This window comes from Centropristis striata, chromosome 21 (genome assembly GCF_030273125.1).
Source record: "Centropristis striata isolate RG_2023a ecotype Rhode Island chromosome 21, C.striata_1.0, whole genome shotgun sequence".
NCBI lineage: Eukaryota > Metazoa > Chordata > Actinopteri > Perciformes > Serranidae > Centropristis > Centropristis striata.
The window spans coordinates 30,420,897-30,441,106 of record NC_081537.1 but is presented as its reverse complement, the minus strand read 5'-3'; the positions used below and the strand labels follow the sequence as shown (position 1 = coordinate 30,441,106).

The 20,210-nt window shown below is 39.2% G+C and overlaps 1 protein-coding gene across 4 annotated transcripts in view; it reads left to right on the top strand.

Annotated features, from left to right (window-relative positions):
* The window catches only part of cacna1g (calcium channel, voltage-dependent, T type, alpha 1G subunit), a 405,931-nt gene that overhangs the window by 350,991 nt on the left and 34,730 nt on the right, over nucleotides 1–20,210 (top strand). For all 4 annotated transcript variants that reach the window (XR_009389430.1, XM_059324455.1, XM_059324456.1 and 1 more), the window contains 3 exons: nucleotides 12,966–13,117; nucleotides 16,320–16,429; nucleotides 18,846–18,976. Coding sequence is in view for 3 of the 4 variants with exons in the window: in XM_059324455.1 (XP_059180438.1) it covers nucleotides 12,966–13,117; nucleotides 16,320–16,429; nucleotides 18,846–18,976 (393 nt within the window). In the remaining variant the exon portion in view is untranslated. The remainder of the gene's footprint in view (nucleotides 1–12,965; nucleotides 13,118–16,319; nucleotides 16,430–18,845; nucleotides 18,977–20,210) is intronic.

Genomic DNA, 20,210 nt, shown 5'->3' with positions numbered 1-20,210 from the left:
AAAAAAAAAAAAATATATATATATATATATATATATATATATATACAAATGTTGTGTGTTGTTGTGGCGTCTCCGACTCCAGAGGTGACGTATGGTTTTCAATCATAAACAAACGGGCATGCTAAGTGTGCACAGGGCGTCCAGTGTGCTTGTTGTTAACAAACTGAGATCGCTAAATGAGCACATACTGCTGCAGCACATACATACTGTAATTCTACAGAGCTAACTGTGTAGCCTATTAGCACTCGGCTACTGCCACTGACTGGACTGCACTATGACCGGGCGGAATATCACTTACACATATTTATATTTATAAAACTTTCCTCAGCCTAGAAAAGCAACGGAAAAGCGAGAAATCAGTGACGTGTCACAATTGGGACAGTTAGTGGTCTAGAGCTTAGAGAATCAGGCTTGTAACTGGAAGATCGGCGATTTGAATCCCAAGACTGACAAGTCAAAGACTGAGGTGCCCTTTAGCAAGGCATCTAACTCCCACTGTTCCCTGAGCTGCCCACTGCCCCTTCAAATGGTCTGTTCACTGGTGTGTAAAAAGGTTAAATGCAGAGGTTGAATTTCCCCATTGTTGGACTAACAAGGGAATATCTTAATATCTTATCTTAGTATCTTAATCTTAATTAATTTAGTGAGCTGAGAGGGAACTTGCATTTTCATTGGGCCACATGACATGGAAGTAAACCAAGAACCTAGAAACCTTTTTTTGGCCTATGCGTTTATTGGACTGAATAGGCCATCTTTGGGTCTCCTGTTCTTATAATATATTCATGGGTGTGTGTGTCAGCGTTCCTGATGTTAAGTACTCTACCTTCCACCAACCAACTGGCATCAGTATCCTCAACTGCAATAGTGAAGTCAAACTTGTCCATATGATTAATTAATGTTACCTTGTCCAGTAAGCTAGCTAATGAAGCTAATTTCCCTCCTGGAGACATTAAATAAATTAGTTTATTCATAAATCTGGAGGCATGAATAACTGATGATGGATACGTACTGAACAGAGACTGATGGATGGTGTTGTGATCGCTCAAAAGGAAAATCGAAAGTAATATAATGAATAATAAAGGTTGTTAATTTCCACAGATGGCAATATTATAACATTAATAATTGCTGTGCTATGGTATATAGTTGTTTGATTGAAAAGCTGCAAGTATTTTGTGTGAAGAAAAAGTGCCTCAACAACTCGCTATGAATGTTTCATGTTGGAAACTTTCTTGATGAATATTTCATCTACAGAAATGTCAAGGAGAGAGCAGCACAGAGCAGAGTGGCAGACAGTCTGTAGCACCGCACTGAATGTAGTGATGAAAGAGACATGAGATGGACTTTGAATTCTCCTTTATTCCTACTAAGCAGCGGAGTTCTCTGTGCAGGGGTCCCAAAGCTCCGTCTAAACCTTTGGAGTATGTGGTATATCCAAGATGAAGTGTCAGATAAGCTGATATATGCCTGTTAAATCAGGCTTGACATGATACCCAGTCTAGTTGTTGGCCTGAGGACAGTATTAATTCAGGCAACATAACTGATCAGACCAAGTAGGACCTCATCTGTTCAGGTTTGGGCCAGTTGCTGTAAAAATATGAAATCAAACAAACAGCGGACTTTTACCCAGGAGAACGGGGTTCGTGTTCTGTGTGAAAACAAAAAATAATACATTTTTACGTAACTTACATTCTTCACGTAACTTCTGTGGCTAATGGTTTATTTATTACATGTTTTTTACGTAGCTTACATTGTTTACCTAACTTACGTTGTTAACCTAACTTACATTGTTTACCTAACTTACGTTGTTTACTTAACTTACGTTGTTTACCTAACTTACGTTGTTTACCTAACTTACGTTGTTTACCTAACTTACGTTGTTAACCTAACTTACGTTGTTTACCTAACTTACGTTGTTAACCTAACTTACATTGTTTACCTAACTTACGTTGTTTACCTAACTTACGTTGTTTACCTAATTTACATTGTTTACCTAACTTACATTGTTTACCTAACTTACATTGTTTACTTAACCTACGTTGTTTACCTAACTTACGTTGTTTACCTAACTTTTATAGCTCACTGTTTGTGAATCACGTCTTTTACGTAACTTCTGTGGCTCACGTCATCCTTGGAACTACTTCACTTCCGACATTTACGTACATTTATTTATGGTTTAAAGTGTCGGTTATAACGCCTTAACATAAATTTTGCCCTAAACTTAGGTCAGTAGTTTTGTAGCCTAAATTCACTTAAACTGGAGCCTTTTTTACAACCGCGAACCATACATGTATGTATAATGACGTGTGTACTATTTTTAGAGCTGCGACGCTTTCATTTTGATAAAACTCAAATATGTTGTTAGGGTTGGTATTAACATTGGAGATCTTGTTGCAAGTAGCATATAATAGTATAACATGACTAATGCCGTCTTTCCACTGTATGATAGCATGACTCAATTCTACTCCACTCGTTGTTCTTTGGATTGGAATGGTTTGGCTTTGGAACAAAAATATCTTGGTTAGGGTTAGAAAAAGATCACTTCTTTGGACTGTTGGGCCACCAGACCAGTGGGACATCAGAACACTGGCATGGCACCATGGTTTGGAAGAGTTGTTGACCAGTAAGGTAGTGTGGTATGGTTTAAGAATTATTCATTCAGTTCAGTAGGTTTCAGTGCACAGTCACAGCTTCTCTTGCCTTTCCTGTTTTCCACTATGTCTTTTCTGTTTCTTTGCCTTTTCCAAGCAATATTCAACACAAAGAGATAACACTGTGAACGTAAGAATACAGGTTCTCACAAATTCCTGTATCAACAGTGTCTATGGGGGCGTTCAGACCAATGTCGCGAAAGCGCAGTTATTCCCATTCATTTGAGTGGGCGTAGTGCGTTTGGGCTGCGGCTGTTGCATAAATTGCTGCACCACCTGATCTCATGTGAATGCAGTCTAAGGGAAGTCCAGAATGTTGTACTCTGTCTAGTGCTGGACTCCGAGGATGATATTTGAAGTGAAATAAATGATATGATTTATTTTAGCTACTTTAGTGTGGTTGTGGCTTTACATTAGTTTTGTTGTTTAACCCTTGAGTAGTCCTCCCGTCAACTATACACCCATGCTCCTCAGGGGTAAAAAAGGACCCCATGACTGTTTTTTAGGACATGTAGAAAAAAAATATTATTATTATTATTTATTTTTTTTCACCTTTTAAGGCAACTCATGACCAAAAAATTGATACATAGTTTTCATATTTATTTCATTACTATTGGTCAGTTTTAGTCAAATATACAAAATTAGGCTGCATTTCAAGAGAAAAAAAAAGTAATAAAACCTGAATATTTTTTTTAATAGTTATAGTGAAATGATAATTTCTCGATGGGAATGTACAGAGTAGGTTTTTTTTTACCCCTGAGGACCACAGGTGCTATAAAAATGTATAAAACATGTAAAATTGTATGAAGAAAGTTGCAATTTATGTTATCTATAAAGGATGCAGAGGGGCACATATGCTAAAAAATATGTCAAAAAGGACCCCAAGAGGACAGGAGGGTTAAACTGAAAACTCTTACATTAAGGGGTAAATCAGGCCGAAATCCAAGTGGACATGGAAATGAAAAGGTCTTAGACCAAGGACGGCTAAGACATGAAAACCATCCATCTTCCGAGGACTTCTTCTTTCCTGTTGTGTGTAGTCGACAGGGACTGTGTTGATATTGTTGCTCTGGATATAAACACGGATTCAACAAAGGCAGAAAGGGTAAAAAACACCATTATACTGTTAAAAGCTTCCCATCGGTCTGTACCTTGTCATCACCGTTATCCCTGTTGCTCCGCCCTCCACTCACGCCGTCCAATCGCTTGCCTTCACCATTCAGTCCCCCATTTCAATTGGTCCATCCTGCTCAAGTATGACTCAGAAAGAGGTGTGTCAGTCTACCATGTGAACCAGCACAGTTTTTGTGTGTTAAAGAGTGCAGATGAGCGAGTGTGTACGTGTATGTGTATGTGTGTGTGTGTGTGTGTGTGTGTGTGTGTGTGTGTATGTGTGATCATGCCCTGTCATTTTGAATGATGTCACGTTTCCTTATTTCTTTGCCTGTTTTTCTCTGGTCTCCTCAATTTGCTCTGCTGCTCCTCTCTGTTGTTCCCCAGTTGAGTTCATTTCTCTTGTTATCGTTTTTCTGTGCTCTCTTTGTATCTGTGTCTCTTTCTCTCTGTTTGATATTCAAGCAAGGCAGCAGAGCATTCGGGAATTCCAGTTAAATCTTATTCTTTCCTTTTTTTATTGTTTTACAGTAACTGTTCATGTTGACAGTTAGGTTTTTTTAGACTCAGTGTTTGCTGGATTTCAAAATTGGACATCCAGTCTGTGACATTGATGAATTTGTCCTGGCAGACACTGAGTCTCAAGGTTTACTACTGAGCCATTCCCCATGAAGGACAAGGGCATAAAAGCAGCCACCGCATCTAACCAAACTACAGCCTCAAAAATGTGAAAACATATCAGTTTCTCACTGAGGTCTTACTCATTTCCATCCAAATCTTATACCTTAAAAGTGCACTGTTGCTGCTTTTACAGCCCGTGCCCTGCTCATTCTTTTCATCATTTGGGATCCAAAGTCCCTACACTTCATCCATTCCCTTCAGTCATACCCAAACACTCCAAACCCCAACATTCTTACACCAACACTCCAACCACCCGTTAAACTCTGATGGAGCTACCAAGTCTGTAGAGCCTTCAGAAACCTTCAGAGGAGATCCAGCTAAGCAGAAACCATTGCACCAATGAATCAAAGTCATAGCAGTGTTGTTTTGAGATTCATGGTCAGGCCTCCTTTTCATCGGAGTAGCTGATACAACATCCTTTCCACCACACAACCAACTGTGGACACCCTCACGTGATCACCACATTCTAGACAAACCGTAGGTCCACTGTGTTCCAGACCCATTCTCTACATATCCAATCCAACCCAACCTGCGCTCACCCACACGGTCACAGTACACCCATAGTGCTGTGCTGTTGCCCTTCTACTCATCGGTCCCACAACCAAGGACCCTTACTGTGTCTGTATTTCCCAACAAAGACCGCCTCGGAAATGTATGGATTATGTTTTTGAGCGTGGCCGCGTCCAAAAGCAACTCCCAGGCCGAACACCCAGCCCTTAACATCCTCACCCCTAAAGGTGAGAGTAGATGTCCACGAATGGGAAGGTGAGTACACTGGAAGGCAAAGAGTGGAATAAGGCTCTTGGGGTTGTTTTTGGACAGGGAATAATTTACTTCCTTTGTTTTTCTTACAGTGTTACTTCTTTTTTCTTGTCTGTTGGACCTGAGGACATTTTTTTCAATGGGGGTTTTAGATCTTACAGCCAGTGAAAGCATTCCCTAGTCTTAAAACCCAATGTCCACATGATCCAGCTGCTTTGCATTAGGACTGCCAATGAATACTCTAAATTCAAATTCAAATTGGGTTAGCTACCAAGGTTGTTATAGTTAACGAAAACTAACAAAATAATGAAAACTAGAATTGAAAAAACATTTTCGTTGACTGAAATAAATATAGAAACGAGAGTTTAAAAAAATAAATAAAGATAATTTACTGAAACTGTATTTTATGATTACAAAACTAACTAAAACTAGCTAAAATTATAGTGAAAATGTCCTTAGTTTTCGTCTTTGTCAACTTTTTTTACATACATAAACATTTTTGGTTGATATGAAATCTATTTCATCTATCTGGTTTTATGACTTAGTAAATTTATTGGGGCTGAGATGGATCAGACAAAGGAAATAAAGGGAACATTTATTGTGACCTTATTGAATCTGGCACCCAACAAATACCCCATTACAAAAAAACTAAAACTTAACACTAAAACTAATAAAAACTAAAATAAAACTAAGCATTTTTTCCAAAAAATAAAAACCAATTAAAACTAGCAAACCCCCTTTAAAAATGAAAGCTAACGGAATTTGAAAACAAATATTGACAACGAAATAAAAAAAATATCCAAAACTATCATAATCCTGCTAGCCATAATAACTAGCGTTAGCATCAAACTTGGGGTATCAGTTAGGTGATATCAAGCCATATTTATATTGTCCTTTATTTTGTTGGTAAGGTAGTTGTCACGCCATTTGTTGTACTATATGTGTAAGACATTCCCCCACTTTGGCAGCAAAGTAACTATGGCCTATGACCTGGTGGTACATACATTGTAACAAAGAATTTTATGGACAAAAATATGTTCTGAAGGTGGGAAATTGCTGATATCAAGGTCTGTCCAAAAATCTAAATTCAAATCAGAATTACTTTATTCATTCCAGAGGGGAAATTCAGTTAAATTAAAAAATTGTGAATGTTGCGCAGTAAAGACGCAAATCTCTCCGACAAAAATAGAACTCATCGAAAAAAAGGGCCTAGCTTGAGAAGCTCTGATCAACACCTGTTAGAATGGCAACATATCATCTCCAGCAGCCATGACATGATGCAGCAAGATCCGGTGGACATTCTACACAAAAGTGTCAGAATAAAGAGTGCAAGGTATTATAAAGGTCTGTTCTGTTGAGGCCCAGCATGGACAGCTTAGCTTGATTTTGTGCGTCGCCTGCACAAAATGTATTCCATTTGGGCAAAAACAGAAAAGACTTTCATTATATTTTCTAGAAATTGTATTTGGTGCAGTTATTATTTAACATAATGAGATCTAAGACCCCATGATATGATTGTCCTTGATGGTCTTTTAAATCTACATAGAATTGGTGTGAAATATGAGGATGGAGATACAGAGAGGTTTGCAGGTCATGAGCCCTCTGTGCCTTCGCCACCATCCTCATTCTCTTTCAACAGGATGTCAGGGTTGAGAGAGGAAGCTGCCACATCAGTGAAGGCGGGGAGATAAAAACCAAAAAGAAAAGACAAGGAAGCGAAAGTGGGAACTTATTAATTTTTTTCATTCCACTGAATATCTTTCCCATCTGTTGCTACCTTACTCAAAAAATAAAATCCAATGCCAGCATGACTCAAAGCAGGAGCAGCATTAACTCCACTCCTCATTAAGAGCAGCTCTGCTAGTTTCTCTGGGGAAGAGTGCAAGTGAGAACAGGAGAATTGGGGCAGCAGTGTAATTTGGCTTTCTAAACTTTCACCTTTTCTTCCCTTATTTCATTCCTTTCTCTATCCTCAGAGACTGGTTGAGATCAAGCCAAAAGGTTTTTTACTTCTCTCTCTCCTTCCGTCAGTGGTTCTAACACTCATCTGCCCCTGTAATATGGAGTCTGGACTCTTCAACCGGCCAACATTACTGTCTTTAAGAGGTTGCAGTGGGCCCTGTTTTAAAGCTTCAGTAAAGATACTGGTATTATCCTCCTGTCACCCTGCGTCCTCATATGTGGACATTACATTTTAGGTTTGCTGGACCTTATACATCATTCTGCTTAACTTTGACCTGTTGTCCTCAGTAGTACACACTGTAGAAAAAGCATAGGTAACACTTTACAATAACCAACTAAATAATGTTTATAGATGGTTTGTAAACCAATTATTAACATTAACAAAGTGCTATACATATTTAATCTAAAAAAAATTCAATACATTTCTTAAAGTTATATGAATCATTTCAAAAATCATTAATATACTTAATATGGTGTTAAAAATGTTAAAATGATTGCAACTAAAACTATTAATAAAATATTAGTTATAATTTAATTGTTTGTTAATGGTAAAGTAACTATAAACTTACATTAATATACCATCTATTTGCCATTTATAAATGATGTAGTAAGTAAAACATTAATAAATTATGTATTTACAATTCTAAATGGCCTATATACGGTTTATAAATGATGATTAAACATTAACAATCTGTTTACCATTTATAAATGATGGTTATTGTAAAGTGTTACCAAAGCACAATACATCAATTAGTGTAAAAAACAGATGGCAGCATCTTGGTAAAGTCAATCGGTAACACTTTACAATAACCAACTAAATGATGTTTATAGATGGTTTATAGACCAATTATTAACCATTTACAAAGTGCTATTATATACAAATGTAATCTTTGAATGTTTTCAACCAATTTCTTAAAGGTAATGAATCATTACAAAATCATTAACATACTCAATATGGTGTTGAAAATGTTAAATTGAGTGCAACTAAAACTATTAATGAACTATTAATTATAATTGAATTGTTTGTTAATGGTAAAGTAACTATAAACTTACATTAATATACCATCTATTTGTCATTTATGAATTATGAAGTTAGTTAAACATTAAAATAATATGTATTTACCATTCTAAATAGTCTATATACGGTTTATAAATTATGATTAAACATTAATAAATCTGTTTACCATTTATAAATGATGGTTATTGTAAAGTGGTACCAGTCAATCAACAGCTTACAACCAGACAAAAGCCGGCCTGGTAAAAAAAACCTGATCAGATTCTATGGTTTAAACTTGTTTATTTGTGCTTAACCCTTAATACTCATTGAAATACTTGCAAATTTCAACCCTAGACAATAATGGAGGATATTACATACAGCTAGAATGTGGACTGTGGAATGTGTAAAAAAACATTCAGACCCGGGGGAGGGGGGTAATATTTTGAGAAAAAAGTTTACGAGATTTAAAATGTCATATCACATTTAAAAGTATATCGATATATTTTTTACATCGATATATCGCCCAGCCCTAATTCATTGTAGTAAGACCATTTCTTGAAACTTGACTCACTGTATAAAATCCCTAAAAAGTCCCTGTGACCTCTAGGATAATAACAGCCTTGTGAAACTTTACAACCACAAACTAGAGACCTAGAGCATCCAGAGTATATTGATCACCCTCTTTGTCCCATCAGTATAATATTAAGGTCAATGCATACTTACTTTGAAAAAACACTTTTTAGGGAAAAAGTTAACCAGTCTAGCAAACCCACTTCGGCTATCCAATACTATATTCAGCTCTTTTCTTTGCCCTTTATTACACTGTATAGGAACGTAGATGGGACAGCAGTTATACCATGCTTGGAAGAGAAGTTTAGATGAATGAGGGAGTATAAAAGGGGAGGTTAAACAAAGGGACTGCTGTTATAAGTGAGGGTGGCTCGCCATGCACCTGCAGACAGTAAGTAGAACGGAGTAAAAATAATATTTCCTCATCCAAACATGATGGAGGATCTTGTAAATATGAACTCCCAGTGAATGAACCAAGCTGTTGCATTCCACAAGGACTATAACTAACTGTCCTGATTCAAAGACATGTGCCCAGACTTTACCCAAGATGCTTTAAACCTGCTTTATCATTGTCTTCTCGGTGGGCCACATGGTGAAATGTCGAAAAAGTACAGCCTCATTTATATCAACCAGCTGACAATTCCAGGACCTGAGGTGCTGTAAAGCAAAGCAGGTGACTGAATATGTCATACTGTTTTAGTGCAATTATTTGAAAAGCCAGAGCAAGCACACCAGAGGCCACATTTTTTTCACTTTCTGGCACGCACATCTCCATAGGAGTTCAGAAGCAGTCAAACTTCTACAGTGGCCGCCCTGTGGTTCAGCCAGCATCACCAATATTCAGGTTCATCTCCCCTGTTGTCAATATCAATAATTACCAGCAGGCGCAAAATTAGCTTTCAGCAAAGATGACCCTGAGCACAAATATAGAATAATTAACTTGAAGCTCAGCAGCAGTGCAGGCCTCTGCTAAACCTCAACAACTCTCCAACTTGTAATGCTCATTCGGCCATTTACTTAGGATTATTATGCATTTCCTTATTTTCTGTCATAATAATACAATATTGGATGTTGATATTAAACATGGCCATAGTGTCAAATAGTGCAGTCAACATATGTTAAAGTAATCCCAAAAGTTTTTTTTTCTATACTGCAGTGTTTTCATTACATCCACTGCATTTAGCTACATGCTAGCTAAATGCTACAACATGTAGCATGTTTGATTGAGTCGACTTTGGATTAGGAGTTTTGAGTGGTGACTTTTTCACAATAGAAAAAGCTACTATGCTCCATTATAGTCACTCGTGACAAAGGGTAAAGAGAATGAAAGCAAAAATGCGGAAGACTCAAAAATGCTAATCAATCAGTGATGCCAACAAAGCGACTTTGTCGCTAGGTTTAGCGACTTTTCAGAATTTCTCAAAAAATCTACAGATCTAGCCACTTTTTCTGGTGTTATTGAAGACTTTTGGAGACTTTTTGAGACTTGTTCCTACTCTTCTTAACGAGCTGCGGGGGCTGCCGATGGCCCCTCCCTTGTCCCAAAGCACTCATGAGAGTCCTCCTGCAGCAGTCTCTCCCAGCTGCAGTCACAGAGCCGGAGGGGATGTTAACCCCTTAGCGTCCAGTCTGCAAATCGCGCATGCGCGAAGTCTACGCTGGCTGGTTTACTATCAGAGTCTCTTTGGGTCTCTTTTGCCAGCCCCGAGGCCGGATAAAGGAGGAGGGTTGGAATTGTGACAAAACACAGTGCACTAAACATATTTAGGGAGGTTTTACTCACTTTTTGTCTTTCCCACAACGTTATTCCTCTTCTACAGTGTCCATTACAAGTAAATGCGCGTGGTAAATTATGCAAAATAGGTGATGAAGTTATGACAGCCAATAGCTACTTTCCTTACTGAGGAGTTAGCAACACTGTCACCAATCAGAGCAGACTGGGTATTTTCAGGAGGGTACAAGAGCTACAATGGAGCAATGCAGCCATGGACAGGATTAGAAAGAAGAAGAGAGATGAAACTGGTCCTATGTTAGGGAACTGATGCATTGAAGCGTTACGTTAGCCAAACTCCCACGATCTGGCAACACAGAAAGCTTTAGCGTTAGCCAGACTGTGTCATGCTTTAAGCTAGCGTAAACTATTGTTCAGGAACACATTTTTGTCGTGCCAGATGTTGCCAGATGTTGCTTTTAGCAGTGTAAATAACTTGTTACAGCAAAGAAAATATAAATCCATAATTCTTGACTTAATAACACGCCCACTTAGGAAACAGGAAGTGTATACCATTTCATACCATTGGAGCACTTTGGAAGGCATCATCTTTTGTAACATAAATATAGTCTTTGCTAAGCTGTGCTGGACCATGCAGTGAAAATGCAGCATTAAAGTAGTCTTTGCTCTACATTGATAATAACTGTGCACCTGATAGGATTTATCCCAAGAGATACATTCCAATCCCAAAAGATGCAGATATATTTTACATCTGGGATGGATGGGTATTCTGTTAACGGACTCTGCTTACTCAGCTCTCCTGTCTCATTCCCTGATCTATGGGGGGAGTTTCTCCGATAAGGAAACCACTAGGCACACACCATGAATTGCACACACACTCATGGGAATGGTTCCAGCCCAGCACAGCTGCAGCCACAGCAGCACGCCGGGGCTAATTGGGCAGAGAAGGAGAGCTCAAAACACCCAAAGGACGTTTGCTTTTTGAGTGTGTGTGTGTCGCGTGTGCACCATGTGTGCACGTGTCGCTCCCTTTCCTGTGTGACCTAGAGCCTCTCCTTCACTGATGGACTGATAAGGTGATAGATAGTGCAAGCTTCCTCTCTCTTCCTCATCCTCAACTCCCAGCTCATCCATCCATCCTCTCTGGATGGAGGAAAGAGGTGAGGGACAAAGTGATGGATGATTGTGGGAAACTTTTCTCCTGCTTTATGTTGTTTTCCTGAGAGAAGTGAAAGAAATAAGGGGAGGCCAAGTCACATGACGATGAGAGAGACAGACGGAGAGATGGCCAAATCTGCTAAATGAAATATCCTGACAGCAGCCTCCCTCCACGGAGTCTTTCAGGCACACGCACATTGAGCAATGCTGTTTATCTCCCATCACACTCCATCAGGGGAGAGTTTATTTAAACCAGTGATTCCCAACCTTTTTCTTGAGGGACCCACAATTTTACCATTGTAAACTTTGGCAATCTCCTTGTAATCAGCGTAGTTTCTGCTTTCACTGTACACCAAGTTTGTGTGGACTTTTGGTTTTAAGAGGTTAAATTTATACTTCAGGGATGGGCAACTGTAGGCCCGGGGCCACATACGGCCCGCACCCTCACTTGAAATGGCCCTCAGTACAAGTGCAGTGTAAAAATGCACAAAATTACTTTTATTTTACCAATTAATGTTGGTCTGCTGTTCTTTCACTGAAAAAAAAGAAATCACAGTAAGTGGCTATTTTTTATTTGCTTCAAACCTTTTGTGTTCCTATTTATACTGCTCTACATGCATTTGAGCATGAAATATGTTAAGTTACTGCACTGTAAACCTATTTAAAATTGCAGTTTCATCATATCTGGTTAAGTGCACGGTCCTATATGTGGCCATGTGGTAGTGTCCATGAAAAAATTGTGGCCCCCTCCAGCATTTAAGTTGCCCATTCCTGACTTATATGCTAAATGACTTACTTTTGAAAAAGGCAGATATGCAAACTTGATTTATAGTTATAGATGTATATATTTTACCCATTAGATTTATTACACCCTTTAAAATCAAGAGGGCTTCGCGACCCCCCGTGGATTTTTGGCGCCCCCCTGGGGGGGTCGGGCCCCCCCGGTTGGGAATCACTGATTTAAACAATTGTTGATCAGAGGAGAGGAGATCTGATTTGATTAGTCATGACTACAGACCACAGGAGGGCTTGGCTGGAGTCTCTCTTTCTCTCTGTCCATTATCTGATCTGCCCTCCCCTTCTTAATCTCTTCACATATCTCTTATTCCTAACGTGAGTCAACCATCTTGAGTGACGGGAGGTTGTTGTCGTGTTTCTCTAACCACTTTTTTCTTAAAGCAGCTTTGGACGCCCCAGTCCTCAACACAGCAGGTCTACTGTACGCTTTCCCAGTACAATACCTCCTATCTCACTTTTTGAACGCCACTCCCCTTCCTCCTCCTCTTCCTCATTCCCCCGCTTCCTCACCCCACCCTCCCCCGCTACTTCCCACTTCCAACAGAAGCTCAGAGTAAGCCCTACTACTCCGATTACTCCCCCACTCGCCTGTTCATCCACAAGATGTGCAAAAGCAACTACCTGGACCTGTTCATCACCATCATCATAGGACTCAACGTCATCACCATGTCCATGGAGCACTACGAGCAGCCCAAGGTCAGATCTGGGGGGAGGAAGGTGGGGTAATGATGGGCTCTTTGCTTCAAATGTGCGTACCAGTGCTTGAATATGAATTGCAAATCTGTCCTATAGTTTGTCTCCTTGTTCAATTGGTGTGATGGATACAATGCAGTAGGGCTGGGCGATATGGGCCAAAAGTCATATCTTGATATATTTAGGCTGAATATCGATATCCGATATATATCCCGATATTTTTATCACAAAGTGAGAGCAAATGTTCAAAGTCAAATATGAAATGTCACAAGTAGTTATATTGAAACTTTTTATTTACGTGAACATAGATACTGTATAACAAGAGTACCTTTTTTTAGTCGAAGCTCCATAAAGTGTACATTTAAATAAATAAAAAACATCTTAAATAAAAAGAGACTATAAAATAGGCCAATCTTTTTCGGAAATAAATATTTTATATGAGAAAAGAACGAACATTACAAAAGAACTAAATATGACAAACCCTAGTAAGACCAGAATTTACATATAAAGAAAGATTTTTTTTTTTAAACTATATCGATATATGCGATATGGTCTAATTCCATATCACATTTAAAAATATATCGATATATCTTTTATATTGATATATCGCCCAGCCCTACAATGCAGTTAAGTTTCATACTGTGCCAGTCTCTCCACCGACTGAAAAGTGCATTGATTCTATCCTGTGTTTCGGTACAGTTTTATTATCTGGTTGTTACTGTTTTTAAAGACATTTTCCCCAAGCCACAAAGTAAAATAAAGGGGAAAAAATACTAAATTCTGGTAACTGTTTAAGAATTTTCCAGCATAATCATGTTAAAAAACATTGGCACAGAATGTTTTTTCTGTGGGAAAAATATCAATAATGGTCTTTAAAATCTAATGTCATTGGAATATTTGTTTTGATCTTCCTGGAAAACACTGTTTATGGCTTAACAGGACTTCAGATAGTGTCAGGTATACAAGCAGTGCCAACGATAATAAAACACCACTAATAATACAACTGGTTCTTAAAATAGGGGTGAGAAATGGATCAGGTTAATGGAAAAAGAAATAAAATTTAAGATAAGCACTGTAAAAGCCTGCTAAGAAAGGCAATGGTGAACTCTAAAACGGAGTGCAAAACAGTAAATATGAGATTATTACAGGGAATAATAGAGAGAAAGACATATTTAAAGGCTTTAAAATAATGCTTCAAACTGTATGCATTTAGGGTAACCTGGACTACGACAATTCCCACCCATCTGGTACAAGCAAAATAATCCAAATCATTTGTATAGTAAGTATCCACACCAAGGTCTGCAATGGATACTTAGGATTTATAGCCCATATGTTGATTGCCAGCAGGCAGCTGTTCCAGCTGAGAATTGTCTTCCACATTCACCTGCTCAGAACTGATCAGGACCCTGAAGTATAGGCAGAACAAAGGAATGCTGAGGGAGTTAGAGGGAAAGATGGTATTTAGCAAAATTTCACAAGTGTGAAAGAGACAAAGAGAGGCAGCATAAAAGAGAGAAGACCCAGCAGGAAAGAATGAGAAGAATACAGCAAGGGTTTAAAGGGCATATAAGGTAGTAGTATGTTGTAGTAGATGGGACTGGGGTTGAGTAGGAGGTCGTAAGGGTGTTAAAAACGTTGGTAGTATAGAGTAGTGGAATGATCTTGGGGAAGAATAGGCCTTTTGGTAGAGTAAAAGGTTTTTACATAATAAAATGTTGTTGGCTGGAATAGAAAATACTTAATATAAAAGGCTGTTGGGTAGAACAGACAGTATTTAGGTACAATAGGAAGTTGTTGGGTAGAACAGACAGTATTTAGGTACAATAGGAGGTTGTTGGGTAGAACAGACAGTATTAAGGTACAATAGGAGGCTGTTGGGTAGAACAGACAGTATTTAGGTACAATAGGAGGTTGTTGGGTAGAACAGACAGTATTTAGGTACAATAGGAGGTTGTTGGGTAGAACAGACAGTATTTAGGTACAGTAGGAGGTTGTTGGGTAGAACAGATGGTATTTAGGTACAATAGGACACTGTTGGGTAGAACAGACAGTATTTAGGTACAATAGGAGGCTGTTGGGTAGAACAGACAGTATTTAGGTACAATAGGAGGCTGTTGGGTAGAACAGACAGTATTTAGGTACAATAGGAGGCTGTTGGGTAGAACAGACAGTATTTAGGTACAATAGGAGGTTGTTGGGTAGAACAGACAGTATTTAGATACAATAGAAGGTTGTTGGGTAGAACAGACAGTATTTAGATACAATAGAAGGTTGTTGGGTAGAACAGACAGTATTTAGATACAATAGAAGGTTGTTGGGTAGAACAGACAGTATTTAGATACAATAGAAGGTTGTTGGGTAGAACAGACAGTATTTAGATACAATAGAAGGTTGTTGGGTAGAACAGACAGTATTTAGATACAATAGAAGGTTGTTGGGTAGAACAGACAGTATTTAGATACAATAGAAGGTTGTTGGGTAGAACAGACAGTATTTAGATACAATAGAAGGTTGTTGGGTCGAACAGAATGTGTTTGTGTACAACAGAAGGTTGTTGGGGACAATAGAATGTCTTCAGGTAAAAAAGGAAAGGTTGTTGGGTAGAACAAAAAGTCTTTGGATATTACAGAAGGTTGTTGGGAAGAACAGAGACCGCTGAGTACAACAGGGGATTAACCATTAGTATCAAATGGGTACACATTCTATAAAATGTTGCGTGGTAGAATGGAATGTCTCTATGGTCTTTGGTTAGTATAGAGGGTTGATGGGAAGAATAGAAGATAGTGGAGTTGGGAGATGTATCACAAACTGGAACTAGCCTCGAGTCGATAAATTACCACCAGTGAGGATTTAGTGAAATCCCTGTTGACCACCAGTTCTCTCCCTGTCATGCTGCTAAAGGTCAGTTTTTACATGGAGATGGGCACTGTGAATTCTCCCACAGGCAAAAATGGACATTTCGATTCTAATGGCCTTTTCATGGAAATTTGAGGGAGGGAGGGAGGAGTGGAGGACAATGTGGGCGATGGCGTGGCTAATTCTGGAGTAAAGGACAGAGTTTACAATATGGACATTGAAGACTGTAAATGCAGAAAAAAATGTATATTAACACAGCAGATATATACACAATAGCAAGCCACCTCACATTGAAAATTGTTTATTTAAAAAGTAACATTTTTAACATTTCTCTCCCTGATATCCTCAGGAGTTGGAAACGGCACTGACGATCTGTAACTACATCTTCACGCTCATCTTTGTTCTGGAGTCTGTCTTCAAGCTGGTGGCTTTCGGCTTCCGACGCTTCTTCAAGGACAAGTCAGTATTTAACCTCCACGCTCCCTAAATTGATGTAATGATCTTGAACAACTCTGACACACATCAGAACGTAATCCTGAATAAAGATTTACCTCCCAGTTTAGGGTTCTGACATTTTAGTGGATGTGATATTGTACTAGAGTGGTGGTTAAAGGTAACTTTCTTTAACCTCTGAGTCATGTGGAAAATCTGAGGCAGCATTCAGAGAGCTTAAATGAGCTTTTTCTAAGGTGCTCCAGTGGATGGTTCTCAGTGAGGCTTGTATGAATACAAACGGCCTCGTTAAACACCCATAAAACACGCTGCCTTAGATGATTTCATAGCTTTGAAATCCCTGGCTTCCAGCTGAAAACCACACAATAACACAGTCACAACAGCACAAATGTATACTACCACACCTCACACGCACACACAATAACACACACACACCTCAGTGGAGGCATCAGGTTCCTAGCCAGTGCTGACCACCAAGGGCTCCATGATGTCCATTCTCTTTGCCAGAGCAGACCATTATCCTTTTTGCATTTGGCAGTGGTCCAGTTTGATATTACCTCAATACACATACACTCACACAAAACATTTACTCCAGACCCACAGGACTAATTTAGAAAATCTAACTGGAATTTAAGTTGATTTTCATGTGCTGATTCACACACTTTTAGTATCTAAATGTTAAGGATAAACTACGGAGTGGACGCTGAAACCTGCTCATGGAGACTTATCAATGGACATTGACAAACCTGATTAGTATGACCACCTACAGCTATCTTCACTGACTTTTCATTTTATCATTCTGATCCAAACATTTTGTTCAGTGAACATTTATTGCACAGGGGCTGGAAAATTAGATTGGGTCCCAACAATTTGATCTTGACTCAAGTTACATGACCTGGGAGAGAAAGTTGTTTGCTGACTCTTGATCCGAGTGTGCTTTCTCTATCGTTAATATTTACTGAAATGAAATTTAATCTGCCTCATAACACTGAAGTAGCTTGCATGCTCCAGTGCACACAGAAAATTGTCTCTAAATTTAAAGTTTATGTGATTATTTAAACACTTTCCCCCGTTGGCTTGAAGTGTTGTAAAAAGCTTGTTTTTTACTCCCTTACCAAGCTGTTGGCAGCTTAGATTCCTCTCAGTTATATTGGATTATAGTGACAGGTTTTCACAGAGAAAAAAATATAATAATAATAACGTACGAATCAATCCACTCACAGCACTTCTCCATTGTCCATCCATATGATTTGTTTAATTTAAGTAGTCATAGATTCACCAAATATTGTGTAGCTTAACACACAGCTTGTTTGTTGCTCTGAATGAGCATGCATGGGTGGAGAGAGGTACTGCCTCAAGCGAAGGAGTTCAAGTATCTCGGGGTCTTGTTCAGCAGTGAGGGTAGAACGGACCGTGAGATGGACAGGCGGTTTGGTGCGGCGCCAGCAGAAGATGGGGGCGTTGTGATGAAGAAGGAGCTGAGCCTGAAGGCAAAACTCTCGATTTACCGGTCCATCTACGTTCCAACCCTCACCTATGGTCATGAGCTTTGGATAGTGACCGAAAGAACAAGATTGCGGATATAAGCGGCTGAAATGAGCTTCCTCCGTAGGAAAGAAGCTCGGAGTAGAGCCGCTGCTCCTTCACTTCGAAAGGTTGAGGTGGTTTGGGCATCTGATAAGGATGCCCAAGGTGAGGTGAGGTGTTCCGGGCACGTCCAACTAGTAGGAGGCTCCGGGGAAGATATTATATCTCTCGCCTGGCCGGGGTCCCCTAGGATGGTAAATGGGTAAATGGGGTGCACTTATATAGTTCTTTTATCTTGTGGCCGAGGCTACCAGGGCACACATCTTGCTCAAGGATACTTCGACATGCAGGCTGCCATGGTCAGGAATTGAACCACCAACCTTTCGATCAGAAGACGACCTCTCTACCAACTGAGCCACTACTTTTACACAGAGTTTTATAATGTAAATGTGCGTCAAAACTGTTGGGGCAGCACCATGGTTTAGACTCAGCCCGCCCATTACATTGGCGCGCAGGCTAGTCCTAGCCTCTTGGTGCTTCAGCTTCCGGTCAGCGCCCTGTGGAGGAAACAGCTAACAGCACACTTCTGTATCTTGTCTAGTGTTGGTCAGTGCCTGTCTCCACCTGGGCCGTGGCCTTGTATTGGAGCACAAAAGGTGCCTAAGTTTTTTATCTGCTTGCCCTCAAAATATGTGCAAAGTGTTATCAGTATGTCCTTTCTGTTGATACTCCTTATTTCTGTGTGCTGTGCCTGGCACATAAAATGTGCGTTCCATGCCCCGCCAGATACAGCTCTAAGCAGCATTTACTAAAGGTCATAATGCAGACCATTGCTAATTTTATTCATCTCTAACAGAACTGATGAATGTGCGTGTGCCTGTGTGTGTGGCTGCAGGTGGAATCAGCTGGATCTGGCCATCGTGCTGCTGTCCATCATGGGCATCACTCTGGAGGAGATCGATGGAAACACACTGCCCATCAACCCCACCATTATCCGCATCATGAGAGTGCTGAGGATCGCACGAGGTATGAATCCCCTTGCCCATCCCTCCATCCATCTATCCACCCATACAGCCATCTATTCATCTACCCACCGATTCACCCAACCATTTACCCATCCATCCATCCCTGACACACTCTTTCATAGACATTAACACAGTCGTTTTCTCTCTATCAGGGCTGTACTTTTAAGATTCCTTGTAAAACAGGCACGTCTCTGGGACTCCTCTCTTTATCATTTTTGCATGGCGGGTCTCAGCAGGGTTTGGGCAGGGTGTGAGTCGACCAGATGGCACAGAGAAACACAGTGAGCTGACAAACACAGCACTGAGAAGGAGCAGAGAGTTAAAATATAGAGACAAAGCCTGAGAAAGGGGAGAGATGAGGACAGATAGCTACGGGTGTGGGAGAGTCAAGACACATTATGACAGTAAGTGAATTAAGCTGTGAGAAACTGAGACTAGGTATGGAGGGAATAAATGAGAGGAGAGGGGGAAGAGAGGAGGATAAATGGAGGAGGCAGGGATGATGAATAACTTCTGACCTGAAAATAGATTATAAGAAGTTGGAAAGAGGGGTACGAAAGCCCTGAACCGCAAGTGAAGAAAATTTTTTTTGAGATGTTATCTTGTTATTTCGAGATCATATCTCATTATTTCAAGATAATATCTCATTATTTCGAGATAATACACATATGTAAAAAAAAAAATAAGAATTAAAAAAAAAAAAATCTTCCAAATTTTTTTTTTTCTTCAGATATTATCTCATTATTTCGAGATAATATCTCGTAATTACGAGATAATATCTCGTTATTTCGAGATAACACACCTATGTAAAAAAAAAAAAAAAAATCTTTTTTAAAATAATTTTTTTTTTACATAGGTGTATTATCTCGAAATAACGAGATATTATCTCGTAATTACGAGATGTTAAGATATGTGATTTTCCAATGTAATCTGGTGGTTCTAACAACTCTTTTAGAGTTAAACCTTAAAAATAAGACATTCACAGTTACACATATACTCAAATTGTTAATTTAGTGTATCACTTTTTGTATCACTACGCTTCTAATGCACAAGGTCATTTTTGACCCATGTGTGTAAACTTGATGTAATAACACAAAAACTATTTTTCTTCATGAAACATGAAAGGAAAAATTGATATAATGATCTGTTGTAATAAAAAAAATATATTCAAACATGCAGCCAGCATGAAATAACATGGGAGATGAATGAACACTGCAAAAAAGCCACCTCTCAAA